Source organism: Lepus europaeus, chromosome 5 (assembly GCF_033115175.1).
Source record: "Lepus europaeus isolate LE1 chromosome 5, mLepTim1.pri, whole genome shotgun sequence".
NCBI classification, from domain to species: domain Eukaryota; kingdom Metazoa; phylum Chordata; class Mammalia; order Lagomorpha; family Leporidae; genus Lepus; species Lepus europaeus.
Window position 1 is genome coordinate 78806845 of NC_084831.1, and position 25408 is coordinate 78832252.

At 42.8% G+C, this 25408-nt stretch overlaps 1 protein-coding gene across 1 annotated transcript in view; it reads right to left on the reverse strand.

Annotated features, from left to right (window-relative positions):
- DDAH1 (dimethylarginine dimethylaminohydrolase 1) overlaps positions 1-25408 on the reverse strand; it is a 164631-nt gene that overhangs the window by 18599 nt on the left and 120624 nt on the right. The window contains exons 2-4 of the mRNA XM_062191644.1: positions 24407-24506; positions 14450-14523; positions 13200-13319 (exon numbers count right to left, since the gene is read on the reverse strand). Coding sequence (XP_062047628.1) covers positions 13200-13319; positions 14450-14523; positions 24407-24506 — 294 coding nt within the window. The remainder of the gene's footprint in view (positions 1-13199; positions 13320-14449; positions 14524-24406; positions 24507-25408) is intronic.

The following is a 25408-nucleotide window of genomic DNA, read 5'->3' on the forward strand; positions in this document are numbered from 1 at the left end:
TTTACTCCCCAAATGGCTGCAACAGCTAGGGCTGGGCAAGACCAAAGATAGTAACCAGGAGTTTCACAGGTCTCTCATGTGGGTGGCAGGGTCTCAAGTACTTGGACCATCTGCTGCTCTCCTGGGCACACTAACGGGGAGCTGGACTGCAACTGGAGCAGCCAGGACTTGAACCAGTGCTCACATGAAATGTTAGCATTGAGGGTGGTGGCTTAACCTGCTGTGCTACAACACTGGCCCCTTACATCATCTTTTCCTTTATTTCTAGTTATTTGTAAACTGCTTTTATGAAACGAGGTGAAGTACAATTATATAATTTCAAACAGATCTTCTAAAACATCCTTTTTGATTTGAAAGTTATTAAAAACACAAGTTTGTTGCGAAGGATTCAAATATGAAAAGCTCTATTGGGTCTCACTGCATACATTTGTTAACATTCATTGACTATATATTTAAAAATTATAAGGGGTCAGCATTGTGGCCCACAGGACTAAGCTGCCACTTGGGATGCTCCAATCCCATACAGGAGTGTCTAAGATTGAGTCCCGCATCTGCTTCTGATCGTTTCCTGCAATGTGTAGGGGAGGCAGTACGTGATGGCTCAAGTAATTTGGGATCTGCCCCTGACATGAGAGACCTGGACTGAATTCCAGACTCTGAGTTTCAGCTTGGCCCAGCTCTGGCTGTTGCACGCACACAGGGAGTAAACCAATGGATGGAAGGCCTCCCCTCCCCACCCCTTCTCTCCCCTCCCCTCCCCTGCCCTCCCCTCCTTTCTCTTCTCTTCTAAGATTTATTTTATTTATTTGAAATTCAGTGTTACAGAGAGGCAGAGAGGTGCGGGGGGAGGGGGAGAAAGTCTTCCACCTGATGGTTCACTCCCCAGACGGCCGCAATGGTTGGAGCTGTGCCGATCTGAAGCCAGGAGCCAGGAGCTCCTTCTGGGTCTTCCATGTGGGAAAAGGGGCCCAAAGACTTGGGACACCTTCTATTGCTTTCCCAGGCAGTAGCAGAGAGCCAGATTAGAAGTGGAGCAGACAGGACTTGAACCGGGGCCCATATGGGATGCTGGCACTTCAGGCGGTGGCTTAACCTGCTATGCTACAGTGCCGGCCTCCAGAAGATTTCTCTGTCTGCCTCTCCTTCTCTGTCCCTCTGCCTCTCAAATAAATAAACAAAAACTTTTCAAAAATAAATTTTATTGTGTGGAAATTATACCTCAATGAAGCTGATTTTATAAAAAGTTCTCCCTGCTCTAACCATCTTTCAGATTTCCAATAACTCTTGTTTTTTAAAGATTTATTTATTTGAAAGGCAGAGTCAGAGAGGCAGAGGAAGAGAGAAAGAAAGGTCTTCCACCCGCTGGTTCACTCCCCAGATGGCCGTAACAGTTAGAGCTGCGCTGATCTGAAACCAGGAGCCAGGAGCTTCTTCCAGGTTTCCCACATGGGTACAGGGGCTGAAGGACTTGGGTCATCCTCTACTGCTTTCCCAGGCCATAGCAGAGAGCTGGATCACAAGTGGAGCAGCTGGGACTCGAACCGGTGCCCATATGGGATGCCAGCACTGCAGACCAGGGCTGTAACCTGCTGCGCCACAGCGCAGACCCCTCCAATAACTCTTAAAATCCTCCTGAAGTCTCCTGATGCAATTTCCTCTGCAAGACAGACTCACTCAGAGCCCAACTTTGGGTGAGGAGCAAAGCAGAGCTGCCAATCAGGACTCAAAGTGTCACATCCTTCCTGTCACTGAATCTCCCACCTTCATACACCCTGGTTCTCTCTCAAGATCCTTCTCAAATTCTCCCTAACCAGCTTCAGAGACGGGAACAAACTGATCTGTTTCTCCTTTCTCCTGGCACTAATCCTGCTTGTAGAATTTGGCATCATGTTTGTTTTCATGCCACTGGACTAGACAGAGGGAAAGAAGGCAGACTTTATTCAAGTCTGAGGGTCAATGTGCCTGATGAGAATTAGTGTAATGAGAACTCACTGCAGAAACCTTGTATTATAATGTGAAAATGTTACCAGAGAGCAAGGCACTATATGGAAAACATGATAAATATCCTTCACCCTGTAAGCATTTGCCACTAAAAAGACCCACAGCCTTAGAGAAAAGTTAGCACTTCATAAGCATTTATATTTCCATAACCTGGGGGACGATTATGCATGATTTTCCTTCACATGAGAGCTATTTCCCTAAAATGCCAGTTATTTTACTCAACATGGTATTATTCTGAATGATTTTAGGAGGCATTTTCTGTGCAAGGACATAGCAATTGACTAAGGGATAATTTTCTCCCCCTGCCCTCAAATGCTAATGTGGGAAGTGGTGTCTGATGAGTTCCAGACAGTCACTGTTCATCACAGTGTGGTCGCTGGATTACCTGTTTCAGAATCACGCAGTGGTTTCCGGGCTCCCTTCTGGTCTTGCTGGATCCGAATATCTCATGGTGACTCCCTAGGATGTGATGTGCATTTTACATCTGTACTAAACATGATTCTCAGGTATGTGAAAATTTAAGAACCACTAACGTAGGCTGTTCAAATTAAATTAACATGATCCTCACACATAAGTGGTATTACGACTTTTACTGGTAATCACAAAATATAATAGATTCAGCCCCTTTCATTTAGCTTCTAATTGCATTCTTTTTTATTTTTCCTTTTTTTTTCTATGGAACTCTGTGAGTCGCTTCTGGATATGTGGTCACATTTTGAACTTGGTCTCACTTCAGAAAAAGATAAAAGGGAATGGCTTATGTAACCTGCTTCCCAGCTGCCTTTGTCTATCTGCAGACAGAGGGTGTTATGAGTAATATGGGGTCTCAGTTGCAGCAGTAGAATCACCCAGGGATAATATTTAAAAATCAAGATTTGGAAATATTCTTAGACTGCTGGATGAAAACAAGCAGAAATTAGAAGTGATTATTAGGAGCAGGGTAATACTAGTGGGATGGATTTGTAGGGGTGTGGTAGCACATTTACTTTGCTCCTCTGGCATGTCATTATTTCTAAGGATAGTCCAAATTCTAGTCTTGTATGAGGTACTGGAGACCTTCCCCCCACCAGAGGCTAAAGAATAATTCACCATTAAAATGTCACTCCTAATTCAGTGTCTGTGTTTTACCACATGCTTTATTAGCCTTCCACCAAGCAATAGGATACTCATCAACAGCGAAGGCATTTAATACATGTTATTTCCACAGAGAAACAGTAACCTAAAACTCAACCATCCTGCTTCCAGCTCAACTGACACATTCTCTAATCCCTTTAACGCCAAAGGTACTGGTGTTGGTGTGGCTGAGGACATCACACAGGTCATGCTGGGATGTACGATTTCAGATCATGGGGCAGAAATCATCCTGCGTTTGTTTGTTTTTGCAAGTCTCTCACCAAATCCATTCAGGCACGAATCAATCTGACAGTGCTAGAGATGGAGGGCATCCATGCATCACTAAAGTGATCTTTTTTGTGGGCCTCGGGAGTAGGTAGATGTAGGTTAGAAAAAATACATGAAAAAAGGGTAAATGACAGAGACTCCAAATTTGGATGAGCCCTGATTCTACTGCTGCCAATGGAAACTGAGACAGATGCCAACCCCTTAGTGTCTTACAAGCTTAGACCCTGGATGTCGACCAGGGCTGCTGCTAGCTGGCCATGTCTCAGCACGGCTCTGCTCCCAAAATATGGAGCCAGGTCAGCAGAATCCAGAAACGTACTCTGGCTCACCAATTTTCAATGGTTCATTCCCTTGTAGGAGAATTGGGAGTTGAGGATTGATTTCACCAAAAGCACCCTGTTTGCGAGTCATTTCTGAAGTCCCTGTGTTCATCACTGCCCCCTCAGTGCCTGGCACAGTCCAGCAGCTCTGTGACAGCCCATCCAAGGGCTGGGCTGATCCCTGGGACTCCCTTTCCAGCCCATCAGCCACAATGCTCCCGTCCCGCTGTAACGGGCTTTCCCCTCTGCACCGCCTGTTCAGTTTCCACGGCTGCCTTCCTACTTCAGTCCCTCCTCTCATTTATCCCTGGACCACGTGATGGCTTCTGACTAGCTTCATTATGCTCGATCTTTACTCCGTTAAATCGTTACAGGCACAGAGCCAGACAGCTTCTGAGAGGCCACCTTCAGCTTTTACTCCTCTGATTAAAAACCTGTGTGGCTCCCTGCAGGCAGCGGATAAGGAAAACCTCCATTCCTGTGGCCAGGGCATAAATGGAACTGTTCTCAACTCGTCCCTTACCTCTCTTTCCCTACACACAGCCCCCACTCTGCAGCCATTGTCTCTTACTTAGAAAAGAGATGTCCCCTGAAGTGTTCTGTTTGTAGCAACCATTTCTACTGGTGTCAGTCCCTGGCTTCTGCTCCTATAGGTCCACTCACACTTCCCATCACTCGGGATCACTCCCTCCTCAGAGCTCCTATTACCTTTACTGGGAGGCCCCTGAGCCATCTATTAGGCACTTATCTGGGTTCCACTGTGACAGTATCTACCTTTTAATGTTCTCTGCAGTTTCTCTAGTTTAGTCAGAGCAGCCTTGAGGGCAGAGATTTTTTCTCATCCATCTCAGTATCCCTCTGCTTGGGATAATATCTTTCATATAATTGCTGCTCAATGATACTACTGCTGTACCATCAGGAAGCCAAACTGCCACTGTGATTTCTTTTTTTTTAAGATTTAATTTATTTATTTAAGAGACAGAATTACAGGCAGAGAGAGGGAGAGACAGACAGAAAGGTTTTTCCATTCCCTGGTTCACTCCTCAAATGGCCACAATGGCTGGAGCTGGGCCAATCCAAAGGCAGAAGTCAGGAGCTTCCTTTGGGTCTCCCATTTAGGTGCAGGGACCCAAGAACCGGGGCCATCTTCTACTGCTTTCCAAGGCCACAAGCAGGGAGCTGGATGGGAAGTGGAGCAGCTGGGGCCTACTATACCACCATGCTGCACCTGTGATCTCTTTTAAATCACCTTTTTAAAAATTCCACAAAGGATAAATTAAGCAAATCTTAGCCTTCCCCCCTCCATCAAATTTTGATGTCATTTGTTACATATCCAACTTCATGGTTACAAATGTAATTGAAGCTTCCTGAAAGAAGATGGAATGGGGTTGATCTTTGGTTTTCTTTTTTCAAACAGAAATGAAGATGTCTCATCCCCTACAGCCACTGAAAGGCCAGTATCACGAGTAGCCAAGGGTCTACAGTGAACCCACTTTGGAACAATCCTTATCGCTGGTGCTTTCTAATTGTGTGGTTGTTACTTTTGCCAAACAATTGCACATCTCCGTGTTTAAGACACAGACTTCACCTTGACTGGCTGTCACAGAATTTCCAATGGGAAGGGATGACACTTTCTTTCCTAGCGAGGCTGACTCAATTTTGTTTTTTTCAAGAAGAGCCTGGAAACAAGAGACAGGGGTCACACAGGGAGAGCTGGAGGCAGAGCCAGAACGACAATCCATGATTTAGATTCTAATTTCTCTGCTTTACCCTCTTGGCCATTTGGCCCTGTAGACGACTATGCTTCTTTAGTAGAACAAACATGATTATTTTTACAAGTAAATTCTTCTCTAATATCAGGATGATGCAAGTTATTTTGTTTTGTTTTGCTTTTGGCACAGATCTTCACACATCAAGGTCAGGTCCTGTTGTTGGGTTTTTCTGTGTGTTGGGGGAGGTATAAGGAAACATGAGTCAATTGCAAGCTTCCTGTTCTCAGAAAATGGTAACATTAGTGGTTTTGGGTAACTTGGAATATTTCGAAGAGGAATTTTAGCATGTCATATGGATTGAATGATGGTACCCCAATAATTACCCAATTAAGTATTTTATTTCAAGTTTATATAATGTTGAGTTCTAGGTAATAAAAAGGTAATGAGTTTCCAGCTCTCTTTGGCTTTAATTTGGCTACCTGCTAGGCTAACTGGAATACGTTGCTTTGCGTATGACACAGGCATTGGCTTCTTATGGTGCACATTTTACAGGACTCTAATTCAGGTGCTTTTGGAAGCTGCAGGTATCCTTGAGGGCACTTGCTCTCAGCATGGCCCATGCTTCAGAAATCACCTGTGGAACTTTTCAAAAATGCAGGTGCCTGGGCTCTACATCAAACCCAGAATTCCAGAATTTTCTGACAGGTTCAGAGCAGTGTGCTTTCTGAAAGCTCCTCTGATGATTCCACACCACATATCTACTGGGACCCACTCACTGAAGGTTACTTACAGACTTTTCTGTTCATAAACAAGAGTGTTGGCTTGCAAGGCCCCTTCAAAGACCATGCGCCCCACCACCTAACAGATGCCTGACTCCCCTACCACGTCTGACAGAGTCAGCTGAACACTCTTTGATGTTTTAGTCCTTAATGGACAGAATGAATTGAGCTTTAAATGTAATTTCCTCCCCTTTTACCTCTGACAAGTCCAAAAGAAAATAAAATGCACATCATTATTCCCTTTCTCCCACTTGGCCAATTTTGCCTTCTTTCTGCCTTGGGACTACTGCTAAAATTCAGCATGGCTGTTTTGGTCTCATAGCTTCAAATTATTTATTGCCTTATCATGCCAAAGCATTTTATTTTGGCAACTCCAGCCTTGTTGGCATCCAGCTCTGGGAATATTGTTAGATAAGGCAACTGCTGCCAGGCAAAGCAGCATAAACACTTGGTACAAATTCAAGGGCTATTTGGTTTTGTATTTTAATTTCTTCATACAGACATGGTAGATTAAAAAACGTCATTGTTTTGTGGATCAGTGAATACAACTGGGATGGACAGCCAGATAATAAGACTAAATTAAACATACAATGGGATTGTCAGTATGCCTTTCACAGCAGAGATCCAAAGTGGAAAATCTTGTGGCTACACACTATAATTCCCTGTGACAACAACAACTAAAAATGCACTCTTTATTTTTCCATTTCAATCACCCTGTTGATACCAGTTAGTTCCCATTCTGTCTTTGGGTTTTGCTATTACCGCTCTCTTGTCATTAAAGGAAATTCCAGGCAATAAAAAAAAAATACAAAATCCAAACAGATTAAGGGTTTTTCCATCTTCTTTTTTTTATATGGCCATCTATAAAATAACATGGACATTTTTGGAAATAAAATCAAAGCTGAAGTTGAGTCAAAACAAGAGGAAATATTCTTTGAGTGATCTCTATTATATACTTAGTCATTCAAAAGAAAGCCAGGCTGTGTGTGATGTAATTTAAATTAGCTGCAAAGCAGGCCTCGTCCTCATTCAAGGAATTTTATAAATGCAGTTAGTTATTTCACCAAGTAGATAAGAAACCTAAAAGACATTTCCATGAGATGCATTGTGAGCATTTTAATTTAAAATTACAAGTCAACTAACTGCAATTACATTTGTTATATTTTAGTTCCATTTGCATGACAAAGACACAAAAATGGAGTGATGGTTTCTTAATTCTTTTTTTCACCACATCCGTTTTGTATTTCTATTAAAATAATTTAAAAATAATAGCTTATTGTAATTCAAAAGAATGGAATTATTAATAAATGAAAGAAAGGCCACTGAACAAAATTGTGGATGCCAAAAGGATGACACAATTGGCTTTGGTCTCCTGGTGGGGAGAGGAGGGCGGGGATGCTTCTCTTGCTGCCTGGCCGGCAGATGGCACAGTGCCCCAGCCTGTGCCTCCAAGGCTGGGTCAGCGGCTCTCGCCTCTGATCCCCTTCAGGAGTTTTAGCTAAAGGTCACCGAGACGTCCCCCTTCCTCCTTCCTCCTTTCCTTTCCTAAATCCTCCCTTCCTTCCTTCCTTCCTTTCATTCTTCCTTCTTACCCACCCCCACTCTTCCCCGGTCCCATTAACTGGAGGACTGAATGCTACCTACCAAGGAGACGGAGTTAAAGATCATTACTGAGAATTACTGTGGGTCCCTCCTGAGGGCAGATATCAGTCTGTCCTCCCATGACAGATAGCATGTAATTAATCCAGGTTTTTGGCATGGATCTAGGAAAGAACAGGGTGAGATGCAGTACAAATTTGCCCTTTCTGATGCCTATTCCTCCCTTAATTAAAAAGATTAAAGCAGGCAGGTCTGTAGGAAAGCCAGGCATCATGTAGAGGGGGAAGTCAGGGGTTTGGGAGCTCACAGGCCTAGCTGCTGGGAAATAATTATCCCAATAATTTAAGACATGTATTTTTCCCAAAATTAAAAAAAAGTATCCCATACCAAGCAGTCCTCTGGCCCGTGATTCACTCTCTCCTTAAAGTAACCATTATCCTGACTCTAACACTATAGAGTGGTTTTGATTGTTTTACTTTAAATCAATGAAATAATAGCACATTATTCTTCAGACATGGGCTCCTATTGCCAACATTATGTTTGTGAGCAGCCATTGGAGTTAGTTCTCATCATGCAGAGGCAAACATCCCTTCAGGAAAAGTACTAGTAGGCTCAAGGCCTGTGCTTGTATTAATGACTCTTTTTTTTTTAATTAAAAAAAATTTTTTTTTGACAGGCAGAGTGGACAGTGAGAGAGAGAGACAGAGAGAAAGGTCTTCCTTTGCCGTTGGTTCACCCTCCAATGGCCGCCATGGCTGGTGTGCTGCGGCCGGCGCACCGCGCTGATCCGAAGGCAGGAGTCAGGTGCTTCTCCTGGTCTCCCATGGGGTGCAGGGCCCAAGCACTTGGGCCATCCTCCACTGCACTCCTGGACCACAGCAGAGAGCTGGCCTGGAAGAGGGGCAACCGGGACAGAATCCAGCACCCCGATCGGGACTAGAATCCGGGGTGCCGGCGCTGCAAGGTGGAGGATTAGCCTATTGAGCCGCGGCGCCGGCATATTAATGACTCTTACAACCTTTCCTTTTATAACTAAAGGGTAGGAGGAAGGTGGTGATTGTCCAGGGCCATAAAAGGGATGCTGAAATGTGTGGAAGAAAAACCATGGAAAGGGCAGGGTGCTGTAAAGACTACTTTTGGTTAAACAATAGTGTTTCTAGGATCAGATTTGATACTAAATATCTTCAGGAATTCTTTCAAACAAACCTACTTTCCACAGCAATAGTAAAATGCAGTAGTAAGTCCTTTCTTCCTTCCTTGCTACCCTGTAATAAATGTGTTCTGGGCTTTGTAGCAGAGAGTTGCTAAAATCTTCCTGCATGGATGATTTCATTTAAATAGACGATGCAGACACTACTGAATCTACTCCAGCCTAGACAGGTATGATGACTATCTCCATAAGCGCCCACTTCATTAACCAAGAATAGGGTGCAGCACATGTTTCGAATGCAATAAGACTACCCAGAAACCCCTGGCTCTAAGTTTTCCATGAACATGCAGGAAGGGGCTTTCCGACTCAGAAGGGAACAAGGAGGCAGAGAGCACCGACAGATGCAGGAAGCACTCCGGCTGTCGGCGTGTGGCACAGAGAGGCACGGCTCACCTGTACTTAAAGAACAGGCCCTTTGAAGAGATGCCCAAATGGCCACATTCTCTACAGAGGCAAGGACTGAGACACCGAGGTTTGTAAGAGACCAAATCAGGCCTTCCCTGAGCCTGTCAGATCCTGGATACCAGCGAAAAATGGGAAGGGGTGGGTAGTTTGAGAGAAAAGGGAAGGGGAGAGGGAGCTCAGCAAAAACCAATCCATGGTAAAAGAATCAGAAACAATTTTCCAATAGCAAAAGAATGAGTATGCAGTGGGGTGGGCCAATGGAACCAGGAGAATCAGGGCCCAGGAAACCTGACTCTGGAGCCACGAGATTCTACTCAAAATATCTACTTCAACAGGTCTCAGTAGTTTCATTCATAAAATGAGAAAAGTAAAACCAATAATGCTTTTACTAATTGTATATAATTTTTCTGTCTATGCATCTGTCTTCCTGCCTGTCTGTATCAATATTTATGTCTCATTAGCAATTATATCCCTGGCTCTAATACAGGAGCCAAACTGTTCTTGAATAAATACACTGCTCAGTTCTCTTTAATCTGAATTTCACTAACCCATCTATTTCCAACCTCAGACCATTCCCTCAGGGAGCCTTCATTATTCTCCAGATCAATTTGTCCTCCTCCTTTAACGACAAGGTAAGAGGACACTTTTGATGCTAGGAACGTGGCAGGTGGGCATTCGCCAACTCCACAGGACCATGGTTTAGGCAGCAGATTTGCTGATGGAAAATATGATCTCCAAAGAATGTCTTTCTAGCCTGTGAGGATTATTTATAGCTTCTGACACAGAAGGCTTCCAGTAGAGAATGAACATCATTATTAACACTAACTCAAATAAACTCTACAGGAAGGAGGGCAATAAAGTTCTCCTAGGATGTCCTTAAGAGATAGAGTTTTGGAGAACTTGGAAATGGGAAGGGAACAGAGACATGGGAGTGACTTGCTAAGCCACACAAAGGATTTGGGGCTTGGCTTCTTTTGCTATGCCATGCATGGTCTTCTTTTCTGACTACAAGGTCTTCCCTTCCAATTTGTTTTCTGCAAAAGGGATGTTGGTACAACCTCTCTGAAGTAAACGTGAACCCTCTGCTCAGGGACTGGTGGGTGCCCAGACTCCTGCTTCACAGTGATAATCCTGGTGTCCTCACTTTTAAGTTTCTAGCTTTTTGGATCTCACTTGCTGCCCCTCTCCCCCTGATGTACCTTCAAAAGCCCACATCAGTTTTTGTTTATGCCCATGTCCCCATCTGGAAACTCTTACTAAAGCCCACCATGTCAAATGTCACCCATGCTTCAAGACCCATGTCTAGTGTCATTTTATTTTCTCCAGGAATCTTACTCTGAATACATAGCCATTGAGGAGTTCTCCCCTCTCCACTGAACTTTGAATAGAAGTTAGAGTTTATTTTGTGAAACACAGTGCTAATTAATCATGTTATCTCTTACTGTGTTATGTACTAGTCTCTCTAGACTATCTGAATTAGGAACATATTAAGTTAGGGACATACTGAGTTAGGGACATGCTATCTTTTTAAAAAAGATTTACTTGGAAGTCAGAATTAGAGAGGGAGAGGGAGAGGGAGAGGGAGGGAGGGAGAGAGAGAGAATCTTCCATCTGCGGGTTCACTCTCAAGATGGCCACAATGGCTAGGGCTGGGCCAAGCCAGAGCCAGGAGCCAGGAGCCTCTTCCAGGTCTCCCACATGGATAGTAGGGGCCCAAGCACTTGGGCCATCTTCTGCTGCTTTTTCCCAGGCCATTAACAGGGAGCTGGATCAGAAGTGGAACATCCAGGACTCAAACCAGTGCCATATGGCTTAAGCCACTGTGCCATGATGCCAGTCCAGTGAACAAGCTATTTAAGTTATGGGCATCTAACCAGTGTGGCAGAAGGGGCTATTTTTTCTAATTTGTCCACCCAGAGAAGTTCTTTCTGCTAATTCACACTAAGGCACGGTATAGGCCAGCATAAGCTCTCTCTAGTCCTTGTAATTGATTTCACACCACACCAGCTGCCAAGGGTCAATCCCACAGTCACTCCCTTAGGAGAAAAATCATCTTCCTAGATAACTTAGATGACACATCCATCGGATTCTTTCTTTCAAGATGTCACCTTTTTCACACATAGCGAGTGGACACAATCTTCCAGATGAAGTAGAACAAAGGAAATGAAGAAATGAAGAAAAAAACCCACCATAACACAAGCCAAATTCCGGGACAGACTGTTCAGCTGCAATTGCTCAAAACCCTGGAAATACAATCAGAGACAGTTTGGGAGAGGAGGAGAAGAAAGTCCGGGTGAGCTAGCTGAAAACACTGCAGGTAATGCATAGGGAAAATTTGTCTCAGCACAACGACTGCTTCCCAGACAAATGTCACCAGGTTTAGCACTGACACAGAAGAAGAGAAGACCTGGAAGGGCAAACCAATAAATTATATACATTGGTGCACATAGATTTACTGTCTTTTGCCTATCAGGAGTTTCTGGGTTTTGGTTCTTGAGTAAGTCATGCAAGTTGACATGCAGGGCCACCCAAGAGGAAGAAGCTACAGTCCCAGCCAATTATTTAGTATTAGCCTTATGACTTGGGGTGAGTCACTCAATCTAGTTTTCTCATCAGCACAATGGAGAGAACAGCACCTAATGCATGCATTCATCCATTCACCAGGTATTTATGAAGGGCCTGCTATAAGCCATGCACAATGAGGCACAATGGAGAGAGCAAAACTGACACAGTCTTTGTCACTACAGGTGCCCAGATACCTCCCCCAGGGTTGAAGTTCTGGTGAAGGAAAGTGTCTATGAAATGGAGAGCACTTTCACATGGAAGGTCTTCTTTATTATCCATGATTTCCATTCTTGATCTGTCTGTGTGGCCTGGGCAAGTCATAATTTTCCCAGGCTTTCCTATTCTCATATAAAAAATGAGATTTCCTGTCCTAAAATTTAATTATTCCAAATGAAAATAAGAAGTTATGCTTTTTAGGTCCTTCTGAATCATGATTTTCTGAAAGATCATTAGGAAATAGTTCAGACACAACAAACCAATAAGAATATTATTAGCAAGCCTTTGTGTACCATTCCCCCACTTCAGAGACAGAACATCAGAAGGAGTGCTATCAGCTGGCATGTCTTCTTTCCCTCAGCCCATCAAAGCTTGGAGTTTATTATTCTCAATCACAGCCAGCCTCCCTCCCTCCCTCCCTCCCTCCCTCCCTCCCTCCCTTCCTTTTTTTGATGGACAGAGTTAGTGAGAGAGAGAGACAGAGAGAGACAGAGAGAGACAGAGAGAGACAGAGAGAAAGGTCTTCTTTCCGTTGGTTCACTCCCCAAGTGGCCGCCGTGGCCAGCGTGCTGCACCGATCCCAAGCCAGGAGTCAGGTGCTTCCTCCTGGTCTCCCATGCAGGTGCAGAGCCCAAGCACTTGGGCCATCCTCCACTGCCTTCCCCGGGCCACAGCAGAGAGCTGGACTGGAAGAGGAGCAACCAGGACTAGAACCCGGGGTACCAGCGCCAGAGGCGGAGGATTAGCCTAGTGAGCCGCGGCGCCGGCCAATCTCAGCCTTTCAAGGAAACCCGGTGTGTGACTAAATGGTTCACCAGTGAAGAGTTCTTCCCACCTTTAGGTGTTCCTGGTTCCCAATGAATGTGACATCACAGCAGGGTACATCACACATAGCTCAAATGTCAGTCCATTCTTTCCCTGCCAACCCTGCTTGCTGCCCACCAGCAGAGAGAACTGGGAAAACCCTGAGAAGGAGCAGTCTCCTCTTTACCTTGAGGGCCTTCTGTGCAGGTTCACTGGACCCGATGGCGATCAGGTTAGGCCCCGCCATGCTGCAGAAACTCTTCAAATGCAAGGCATCAGCCACTGGGACCGTGGAGACAGCATAGTCCTATGTGGATTGCAAAACAAAACAAAAAACAGTTTGGGACTGCAGAATAATTCTAAAACTGATTAAAAACCTGCCTGAACCATGTGTGTTCACTGGCAGGCCATGAATGTCTGGAAGGAAAACTGGGGCCAAGAGGATTTGGTATTTCCAGCTAAATGAAGACTGCTTCTAAGAAGAAAGCATAGAGCTCCCTTCCAGATGTGACTGTATCAACAGCTTTGCTGGCTATTTGGCCTGTGGCACGGGCTATGCTGGGGTGGTGTGTTTGAATATCCTCCAAAAACTGCCTCGTAGGGAATTTCTTGGGGGTTATATTTCTTTCTTTAAAATTTTTTTGGTTGTTTATTTTCATTTTACTCAAAGGGCAGGGACACAGAGAGGGATCTTGTATTGTCTGGTACATTCCCCAGATGCCTGCAACTTGGGCTGGGGAGTCAGTCCAGGTCTCCTTTGTGGATGGCAGAGACCCAAATATTGGCACTAACAGCTGCTCTCTCTGGGGTGTGTATTAACAGGAAACTGGGTCAGAAGTGGAGTGGAGTTGAGACTGGAACCAGCGACTCTGATATGCGATACAGGTATCCCAAGCGGTTTCGTAACTGCTGTACTAAATACTACCTCAGTTGTATCCATTTTTAAGCAGTCCAGCAAGCTGATCTATTAATTTCCAGTAGAGTAAAGGGAATTTGAGAGGTTGTATGTGCAACATCTAGCAGTTTCCAGCAGATAGTAGGCACCCATGTAGAGGTGACCTTTAATTCCAATTTGAAAAAAATCACATTTCATTTCAGACTCAATTGAGACATCCAGCTTTTTTTTTTTCCCCTAAAACCGCTGATTGTGCCAGGAACATCTGCCAAGTGTTTGCATGATTATACCCTGGAAGAAAACCTAAGATGCCCATGAGAACTTTATCTGTTGCTCCTGTGGTAATCCAAGGAAGTCTGTTTATTGAGAAATTTGAACTTGATAACTTCTAAGACATCCAACAAATTTAAAAATATTAGGAACTTTTTGCAAAGCTGATGGAATATAAACACCATTACTCATGACATATTTTTGCAATGGGTCTATGAATATTTATTAAGTCGTAATTATTCTGTGCCAGGCCTAAATTATCCTTTACCTACCTTAAAAGTATCAGCCAAGATTTCAGCACCTCGTTGATTTGTCCTTTTGGAAAGGCCCACAAAAAATTCTCTTCCTATAATAGACATCATGGAACATAGTGAGTGAGCAGCCTCAGGGAGTGCACACCGTTTACCTATAAATAATCACACAGTTCTGTCCTATCACACAGCGCTGAGGATAGCTCCATTAAGAGACCCTCACCCCTCTTTACTGGGGGTGGGTGGGTGGGAACAAAACAACCAAACCAAACAAAAACTGAAAAACCAAAACTGACTTCCAACTATTGCCCTTGAAAAGAAACCTTTCAAAATTCATAGAGGCAGACAGCATAAGGGTGGTTTCCAGGTGCTGAGAGATGGGGTAAACAGGGAGCCGCCCTTTCATGGGCACAGGGCTATAGTGTGGGAAGATGAGAAGGTTCTTGCGACTCACAGTGGTGATGGTTGCAAACAGCGTGAATATACTTCCCACCTCTGAACTAAATATTTAGGACTGAGTAAAATGTTGTGAACTTTTACTCAGGAAATAACAGAATTAAGCACATTAATAATCTGTAATCAGAAATGAAGGAAGAGCAATAAGTTAGCAGTGGTAGTTCCCCCTCCATGCCCACTGGGAAACAATACCAGCTACTGGGGATGAAGCAGGCTCCCTTTCTTGTGATGGTCCTGTAAGGGCTGAAGAAATCACCTGGGACAAAGTGCATTTAGTGCTGGCTTCAAAGAGCTCTGCCTTGGAAACAATGTATATATTTCTTTCAAATCAAAACATCAAAAGATACCTACCTACAAAGTGCCAGAGTTTAAGAGGACAGAACTTTCCCTTTATTTCACTTTTCTGAAGTTATTCAATTTTTCTACCCAGAAAGACAAACCTAGGTAAAAATGGTTTCTTTATCATAGGCGAACAATTATAGTAGACAGGGTCAGGCAATACTTTCTCATCCTTCCCTAATTCTTTGGAAAAGAATCTCACATGAAATGTGGACGAAAATATTGAAAGAAAAATCAGCATCACTTTGACCCGGAGCGTGTGGTAAAGTATCAGAGCAGCCATGTGGAAGCAAGTGTTGGATTGACTTTGCAAATCCTGTGACTTTTATCTTCATAATATCCTTACAAAAGTGGTAAATGACATAGGTCAAATGACAATATTAAAATTATGACAATTCTAAGGGCTTCTGCTGTTGACAGACACAGGAATCTTGCACTTGCATGGGACACTGGCTTTTTTTTTTTTTTTTTTAGAGGAACAGCATGATTATGTTGACCCTTAAGAAAATTTACCACATGAAAAGCAAAATTTAAATTATGAAGAGGTCTTTCATTTGACAAAAGTATTACTTTATGAAAAAATACACTGTAATGAAAAATATCATTTCTTTAATTAAGATAAAAATAGAGACATATACAACTTTTAAGAAAAAGTTAATGTATTAATAAGCAAGTTTCAACAAATTTATAGGAGGATCTGCATACTATTTCCATATTAAAAGCCTAAGGTGTGGGACCACGATTGTTGTTGTGTGGTGTAGTGGGTGAAGCTGCCCTCTGTGATACCGGTATCCCATATGGATGCTGGTTCAATTCTTGGTTGCTCCCCTTCCTATCACATGGATGGTTAGATCCTCATTCAATTTTCTTTCTTTTCTGGGTGGAATGCCTTCAGTAATGGGATACACTTCCATTGTATTCATCACCTTATTACATGTTCAGTCATACTAGAAAGATCAGTGGCTTCAGGTGGCATCAGTCTGATTCTCCTATTATACGTTTCCCATCAAACTTTTATGGTGTTTTTTTTTTTTTTTTTTGACAGGCAGAGTGGACAGTGAGAGAGAGAGACAGAGAGAAAGGTCTTCCTTTGCCGTTGGTTCACCCTCCAATGGCCGCCATGGCTGGTGCGCTGCGGCCGGCGCACTGCGCTGATCCGAAGGCAGGAGCCAGGTGCTTCTCCTGGTCTCCCAAGGGGTGCAGGGCCCAAGGACCTGGGCCATCCTCCACTGCACTCCTGGGCCACAGCAGAGAGCTGGCCTGGAAGAGGGGCAACCGGGACAGAATCCGGCGCCCCGACCGGGACTAGAACCTGGTGTGCCGGCGCCGCAAGGCGGAGGATTAGCCTATTGAGCCAAGGCGCCAGACAAACTTTTATGTTTAAAGATTTATTTATTTGAAAGAGTTATAGTGAGAGAGGGAGACACAGACACAGACACACACACACACACACACACACAGAATCTTCCATCTTCTGTTTCACTCCCCAGATAGCCACAATGTCTGGGAACGGGTCAGGCTAAAGCCAGGAGCCAGGAGCCAGGAGCTTCTTCTGAGTTTCCCACATAGGTGCAGGGGCCCAAGCACTTGGGTCATCCTCTGCTGCTTTTCCCAGGCCATTAGCAGGGAGCAGGATCAGAAGTGCAGCAGCTGGACTTGAAATGAAACCCTTGTATTGCACACGGCAGTTTTACCCCCTATGCCACAACACTCCACATACCGCCCCTCCCCCAAACTTTTATATAATGGTTCTGGGGGCAGGTGTGGTGGAGCAGTGAGCTAAGCTGTGGCCTGCAATGCCAGAATCCCATATCAGAGCCAGTTTATTATCCAGGGGGCTCTGCTTCCTATCCAGGTCCCTGCTAATGTGCCTGGGAGGGCAGCAGAAGATGACTCAAATGCTTGGGCTTCTGTTACCCACATGGGAGACCTGGATCGAGTCCCAGGTTGCTGGCTTTGGCCTGGCCCAGACCCATCCATTGCAGCCATTTGGGGAGTGAATGAGTGTATGGAATATTTCTCTCTCTGTTTCTCCCTTTCTCTGTCACTCTGCCTTTAAAATAAAAACAAAAGCATTTTTTTTTTAAAGAAAACAATTGTTTAAACAACCTTTGATCATCATTGCAAAGATCTAATATTTTATTATGGATCTGAATTTACTTATTTACTTATTTATTTATTTATTTATTGACAGGCAGAGTGGACAGTGAGAGAGAGAGAGAGAGACAGAGAGAAAGAGAAACGTCTTCCTTTACTGTTGGTTCACCCTCCAATGGCTGCTGTGAGCAGCGTGCTGCGGCCGGTGCACCACGCTGATTCAAAGCCAGGAGCCAGGTGCTTCTCCTGGTCTCCCATGCAGGTGCAGGGCCCAAGGACCTGGGCCATCCTCCACTGCACTCCTGGGCCACAGCAGAGAGCTGGCCTGGAAGAAGGGCAACCGGGACAGAATCCGGCGCCCCGACAGGGACTAGAACCTGGTGTACCAGCGTTGCAGGCGGAGGATTAGCCTATTGAGCCACAGTGCCAGCCATGGCTCTGCATTTATTTACTGGAATTCTAAAAAGAAAATCTTTCCTCAATCAAGCCTTTGGTTTACTTGAAATATAACTCACAAAAGAAAGGCAGGTCCATGCTTATGTCTTTGTGTTTTTGATTTACATATCAATTATTAATGAGTTAGTGTTTCAGCAACTTACAATAATGGCCAATAAGTTCTTTATTTGAGAGAATGAGCAAGGGTGAGAGCGTGAGCTAGAGCAAGCCCATCAACTGGTTCATACCCCAACTACCTGCAATGGTGGGTCGAAGCAGGGAGCCAGGAATGCAGCCCAGGTCTCCCAATTGAGTGGCAGTAGTCCAACTACTTGAGCCATCACCTGTTCCCAGGGTCTGCAGTAGCAGGATGGTGGAGCCAGAACCAGGAATCAAACCCAGGCACTAGATAAGGAATGTGGGTATCCTAAACACTAAGCTTGCCCCCACTGAATGGTTTTTTAAAATCTCTTCACACACTAATGACTCAATGATTAAATCATAAGGAACCTAGAAAACATTCAGAATTAAAGAAGAGAAATATTTCTATCAAAACAAGAAGGAGTCTGCTAAAGCAGTACATGGAGGGAAAGTTATACAGCATAAGTAGTTATATTAGAGAAGGTGCAAAATTAATCTCAAAATTAATGAGATTAAAAATCCAACCTGAGATGGAGAAAAAAAGAACAAAATAAAAATAACTTAAGGAAGGAAATAAAGATAGAAATAGAAAGGAAACATTCAGCAGACAGAGTTCAACAAAGTCAATGGCTGGTGCTTTGATAAGATTAAAAATTGATATATCACAGGTTAAAAAAAAAAAGAATGTGCCAGGGGATTCCAATACAATCCCACCAAGGTGGCATGTACCAATGCCATCTCACTAGTCCAAGTGACCAATTTCAGTTCACAATGGATCATGCTGATAGGTCTAAAAGTCAAAGGGATCACACAAACAAGACTAGTGTCTGCTAATACTAACTGATAGAATTAAAAAGGGAGAGAATGATCCAACATGGGAAGCAGGATACTCAGCAGACTCATAGAATGGCAGATGGCCTAAATAGCACTCTGGCCTCAGAATCAGCCCTTAAGGCATTCGGATATGGCTGAAGAGCCCATGAGAGTATTTTAGGCACGGAAAGCCAAGACACTCTGGCAAAACAAACAAACAAACAAACAACAAAAACAAAAACAAAACAAAACAAAAAACAACACCTAAATGAAAGATCTCTGCAAGTGAGATCCCAGGGGAAAGAACGGGGCCATCAAAGAAGGAGGTACCTTTCTCTGAAGGGAGGAGAGAACTTCTACTTTGACTAGGACCCTGTTGGAATAAGATCGAAGTCGGCGAACTCAAAAGGCTTCCATAGCCTTGGCAACTCATGACTAGAGCCTAGGGAGATTACTGACGCCATAAACAAGAGTGTCAAATTGTTAAGTCAACAACAGGAGTCACTGTGTACTTACATCTCATGTGGGATCTGTCCTTAATGTGTTGTCCAATGTGAAGTAATGCTATAACTAGTACTGAAACAGTATTTTACACGTTGTGTTTCTGTGTGGGTGCAAACTGATGCAATCTTTACTTAATATATACTAAATCAATCTTCTGTATATAAAGATAATTGAAAATGAAAAAAAAAAAGAAAGTCCACTTCTTTTTTGAAACTAAAGTAGACTATGATCATATCTTTGCTTTGTGACATTTTATAGTTGATGTTTTATATGTTGCATTTGGAGTTTTGTCTTTTTTTGATGAGAAGAAGAGGCATGGTCTGCCCATTCAGGTTTACAGAATCCCAATAGGTCTCATGATTTTTATGGAAAATTTCTTTCTGTGTTTGAATAACCTTTGTAAAAATGCTCAAAACCAGCTGCCTCTCCTTCAGTACCTTCTCCTGTTCCTGTTTGAAGGGGAGAGGGAGCGGGAAAGGGGAGGGTTGTGGGTGCGAGGGAAGTTATGGGAGGGAAAAGCCATTGTAATCCATAAGCTGTACTTTGGAAATTTATATTCACTAAATAAAAGTTAAAAAAAAAGAATGAATGTATCTGCATTGTGACTATAAAGAGGATATATATATATATATATATATACATTTAATATTTATTTTATTTATTTGAAAGACAGAGTTACAGAGAGAGGTAGAGACAGAGAGAGAGGTCTTCCATCTGCTGGTTCACTCCCCAGATGGCCGCAATGACCAGAGCTGCGCCGATCTGAAGCCAGGAGCCAGGAGCTTCTTCTGGGTCTCCCACGTGGGTGCAGGGGTCCAAGGACTTGGGCCATCTTCTACTGCTTTCCCAGGCCATAGCAGAGAGCTGGATTGGAAGAGGAGAAGCTGACACTAGAACCGGTGCCCATATGGGATGCCTGCGCTTCAGGCCAGGGCTTTAACTTGCTGTGCCACAGTGCCGGCCCCAGAGGATATATATTTGAAGTTTTTGTGAAGCTTAAACATATATTAAGAAGATATGAAATGTGTTATATCCAATATTTTGTAAACTTAGATAAAATAGACAAAATCTTAGAAAATAGAACCCATTGGGTGGGTTCTGTGGCATAATGGATAAAGCCGCTGCTTGCAGTGCCGGCATCCCCATATGGGTGCTGGTTCAAGTCCCGGCTGCTCTACTTCCAATCCAGCTCCCTGCTAATGCACCCGGGGAAAGCAGCAGAAGATGGCCCAACTCCTTGGGCCTCTGCACCCACAAGGAAGATTAGCAAGAAGTTCCTGGCTCCTAGCTTCGGATTGGCCTAGCTCCGCCACTGTGGCCATTTGGGGAATGAACCAGCAGATGGAAGAGCTCCCACCCCCCGCATCTTGCCCTCTCTGTAATTCTTTCAAATAAATAAATAAATTTTTTTTTAACAAGGAACCCATCAAAACTGATTAAGGAAACCCAAGTAGTCATACACTCATTAAAGAAACTGAATCAGTTTAAAATCTTCCCACAGAAAAAGCACCACGCCTCAACAAATAGGCAATTCAAATAGTATTAGTTCCAAAGAATAGAATAGGAGGAAATGCTCCCTAATACATTTTATGAGGCTAATAGAACTCTTCTATCACAACCAGGCAAGGATAACAAGAAAGAAAAATCATAGGCCATGAAAATAAAAGTTTAAATATTAGTAAAAAAATCTAATACTGTATTAAAAATAGAGTAGATCATGATCAAATTGTATTTCATTGCAGAGATGCAAGATTGATTAAACTTCAGAAAATCAATTAGTATAATTAGCCACATTAGTAGATTAACGAATATCACAAATCATCTCACTGATGCAAAAAAAGAGTTTAACCTATCATCTGAATTTCATTTTCAGGTGTTTACCTTAGAGAAGCTCTTCTACAGGTCCCTAGGAGACACACAACAACGTGTGTACATGGCAGCATTAGACACAAAGTAGAAAACACCCAAATATACATCAGCACCAACGAATGAACACACTGTTGTGTATTCTTGCTAGAGAGTAAGCATCAGCATGGGAAACGAACAGCAAGCTATAAATATCAACTTAGCTCAAAGGTGGAAAAACCATGTAAGAGTTCATATAGTGGGACTCTAATGATATAAAGCTATAAGACAAGCAAAACTAAATAACAGGTTATTTAGTAATACATAATTTAAGAATATACACTGAAATAAAGCTCAAAGGAAGCCCAGGCAATGATTAACATGGAACTCAGAGAGTGGGTACTTGAGCCTGGGAGCAGGCAGAGGTGGGGACTGAGGGACCACCAGGGACTTCTTATGGTCTTAGCAAGGTTGTATTTTTTAAGCCTTCTGGTAGGACCCAGGTGTTCACTTTTTATTACTGGTCTTTAAAGTGTACATAAGATTTTATAATGCTTTTTACATACTCTACATTTCACAAAGATAAATAAATAAAAGTGGAGGTAAGTTGATGTCTAAAAGAGAAACAGATTGAAACCATTTTTGCCAGTAGCTGTTTGCTTGACTGACAGAGTTCCCAGCAGGAGTTGGCACTGGAAAGCTGTCTTCCTTCTGTCTGTTTCCTGATAAATTATTAATGAAGCTCTGAGTTGTAGAAGGAACAGGACACAGAGCACAGAAAAGTGCTACAGATTTTGTTTCTTACCCAACTCTGCCCAGTTCCAAAACTGAGCAGTAATAGTTATACAATGTTGTGAATGTAATTAATGCCATATGAATTATATGTCATATGTCATTTCTTACAATTAAAGAAACAATAGAGAAGAAGGAACCAGAAGGCAGGACCAAATATTAGGTGTGAATCAGCAGAGAGGTATCCCAGGGCATTTCAATTTTGAATAAAATAACTGCTAAGACATGGACTTGTGTACTGAACATAGCAAATGGAAAAGTCCAGAGATAGAATCAAAGGCAAGCTTCACTGCTTAAGATCTAACAAGAAGATGGAGCACAAATTTAGCCTTGAGATGATGTGAACAGATTTCGGACCAAGGAGAGATATTCTCAGTGTAAGTTTGCCTTCTCTTGGAGGAGATGTTAGAAGGTGTGTTCAGTTCAGCTTCTGGGCTGACAACATAAGTGGCAACACAGCTTGTTTAAGCCATATTTCAGATGTTATCAGTACCTGCATACAGTAAGTTTTTTTTTTCCAGTATTATTATAAAGCTGTGTTCTGGGGAAAAAAAAAGAGTTGTATGTAAGGAAGTTTGATTTCCACATCTAGCTTCTCACAAAAGCCTATTTTCTAAGAGAAACAGGCTGTTGTTCTGTGGGGGCAAAAAGAATGAAAGTGCCATCAATGGGAGACACAAAGAATATTCTAAGAGGGAACTTACTAGGCAGATTCAAACAATGCCTGAGTCTGCTTTGGAATGATCAGAGCTGAGAATGCAGCATGGGACTCCTTGTCCCCTTGTTCTGTGATCTTGTGGGCATGCAAACCAAACCCAGAGGCAGGACATTGCCAATAGCAGTGACAGCACAGGTGGCTCAGTGTACATCAGGGTATGTGAGACTGGTACTCCTGGAAGCAGCCAGCATGCTAGATGACAGCCACTCATAGGCACCTGGCACTGAGTGAGAAACTACACAAATGTCATGGGATGGACACTTACTATTGCTTCCAGACAATAATTCTATACAAATGCAAGTAATATAAAACACCACTTTTGTACTAAAACACATATGGCCACCTCTTGGCCATATCCATGGGATTCAATATGAAATTCACTGTAGCTTAAATATTAAAGCAAGAAACTTCATGTTTTCAGTGGCCACTTGAGCTACATTTTCAAATCCCTAGGACAAGCCTTTGCTGTTAGGCGTTTATTCTTTGACATTTATCAGAAAACAAATGTTGAGTGTAAATTAAAATTACTATTGATTATCTTGCTCATCAGTGTAACCAGAATGAATCTGGGTGGGGGAGTTGTCCAGATTTTAAAAAGCAATAATCATATGGAGTTGGAAAGGTTAAATGCTGAAATAACTGTTTCCTGTAGTAGCCAAATTATACCCATTGTAAAATCAGATTCTGGTTTGATAAAGAATAGTATTAGCTATTTTTATTTTGTTGAGTTATGCTAATATTTATCTGGCACTAAACCAAGTCAATTTGAATACAAAATTATTTAAATTAATATCACCATCTGGAAAGAAAATTATTTGTAAATGACACTAATCTTGAATTAAAAATCCTTCACATTCAAACCAAATATACAGTCACACAATGGAAAACTATGCAACCATAAACACATATTGTAGGAAGAATAGCTGAAGCAAGATACATACTGATGATGTACATACTGAGAACAGCCTCACAAAAATGATGAAAGGGGCTGGCGCTGTGGCATAGTGGGTAAAGTTGCCACCTGCAGTGCCAGCATCCCATATGGGCTACTCCACTCCCAATCCAGCTCTCTGCTATGGCCTGGGAAAGCAGTAGAAGAAGGCCCAAGCCCTTGGGCCCCTGTACACTTGCGTGGGAAACCCAGAAAAAACTCCTGGCTCCTGGCTTTGGATCAGCACAGCTCTGGCCACTGGGACCATCTGGGGGGTGAACCAGAGGATGGAAGACCTCTCTCTCTCTCTCTCTCTCTCTCTCTCTGCGTCTGCCTTTTTGTAACTCTACCTTTCAAATAAATAAATAAATCTTTTAAAAAATGATGCAAATGCACACATACAAAAGTACTAAAAGGACACAGATCAAAATATTTAAGTGAATATGTTTGACCGGATGGCCAGTTTTGTTTTTTTCTTCTTTGTGCTTTTCTACATTTTCCAAATTACTTGAATTTAGCATATACTGATTTGGTAATTTTAAAAGTACAATAAAAATTGAGTATAGAATATATGTATTAGAAATATATATTTTAAGAAATTTTTATGAAAGAGAGGGAGAGAGATTTTCCATTTGTAGGCACACTCCAAAAATGCTCACACTAACCAAGGCTGGGACAAGCTGTAACCAGGGGCCTGACACTGATTCCAGGTTTGTCATGTGTGTGGCAGGGACTCAAAAGGATGTCGGTTATCATCTGCTGCAAGAAGCTGGATCCGAAAAGGGGTGGGACTCAGACCCTGAGACTCCAACATGAGAGGTAGGCAACCAGGCAGTCTCTCACGATTGAGCCAAGTGCTCACCCCTTAGAAATAATTTTGGATAGAAAAAAATCAATAGAAGCATACCTGTGAATAACACATCTCCACCATCTAAGGTTGCATTTTCATCTTTCATCTCTACTATATTGAGCTGAAGTTTTTCTAATGCTTCTTTCATCATGTCAACCTGTTAAAAATAAGATGATACTGATTAATATCTTACCATTTTCTAAAAAGAAAACTATTTAAAAATTCTGAACACTAAATCATACTCCCACATACACAACTGCACACACATCTTTGTGATTATATGGAAAATGTAGTGCAATATAGGATCAGTCATGATCATTTATAAGAGAAGACTTATCTGTTAAAAATTGTCCATTTGGGGTAGGCATTTGGCATAGTGGTTAAGATGTCACTTGGGATGCCTGAATCTCATTTTGGATGCCTGGGTTGCAGTCATGGTTCCACTCCTACTCCTGATTCTGGTCTCCCGCTAATGTACTCCTTGGGAAGCAGCAGGTGACGGCTCAAGCAGATGGGTCCCTGCCACCATGTGGGAGACTTGGATTGAGCTTCTGGCTCTTGGCTTTGGACTGGTTCATCTCTGGTTGTTGCAGAGATTTGTGGGGAGTGAAGCAGGAGGCTGCCCATTTTGTTCCCTTCTAGTCTAAGGTTGAGTCCATATTACAGTTCCTTTTTCTGAGAAGGCTGACCAGGTAGGGTCCAGTTGGAAGATTTAGCCAGGGAACTGTTGCAAGACTAACTAGTCAGGGCACATAAGTTAGAGGCGGTGGAAAGCATAGCACCCAATCCCTCCACCCTTTCCAGAAAGGACAAGATTTAATTTCAAACCCCTTATCAGTCAGAATTACACATGGAAAAAATATCAATGACAATAACTAGCAACTTGAAACCTCAACCCACAGGATATTTTTTTTTTAATTCAAGTATTTTCTAAAATGTCAAAACATCCAAGGGTTTTCTGTAAATCTAAACTGTTATTTATCTTCAAACAGCCAATATGACTGCCTATCTTTTAAAACTTAAAGTCATTAACAAGTAGGATAGCTGCAATGAAACTAG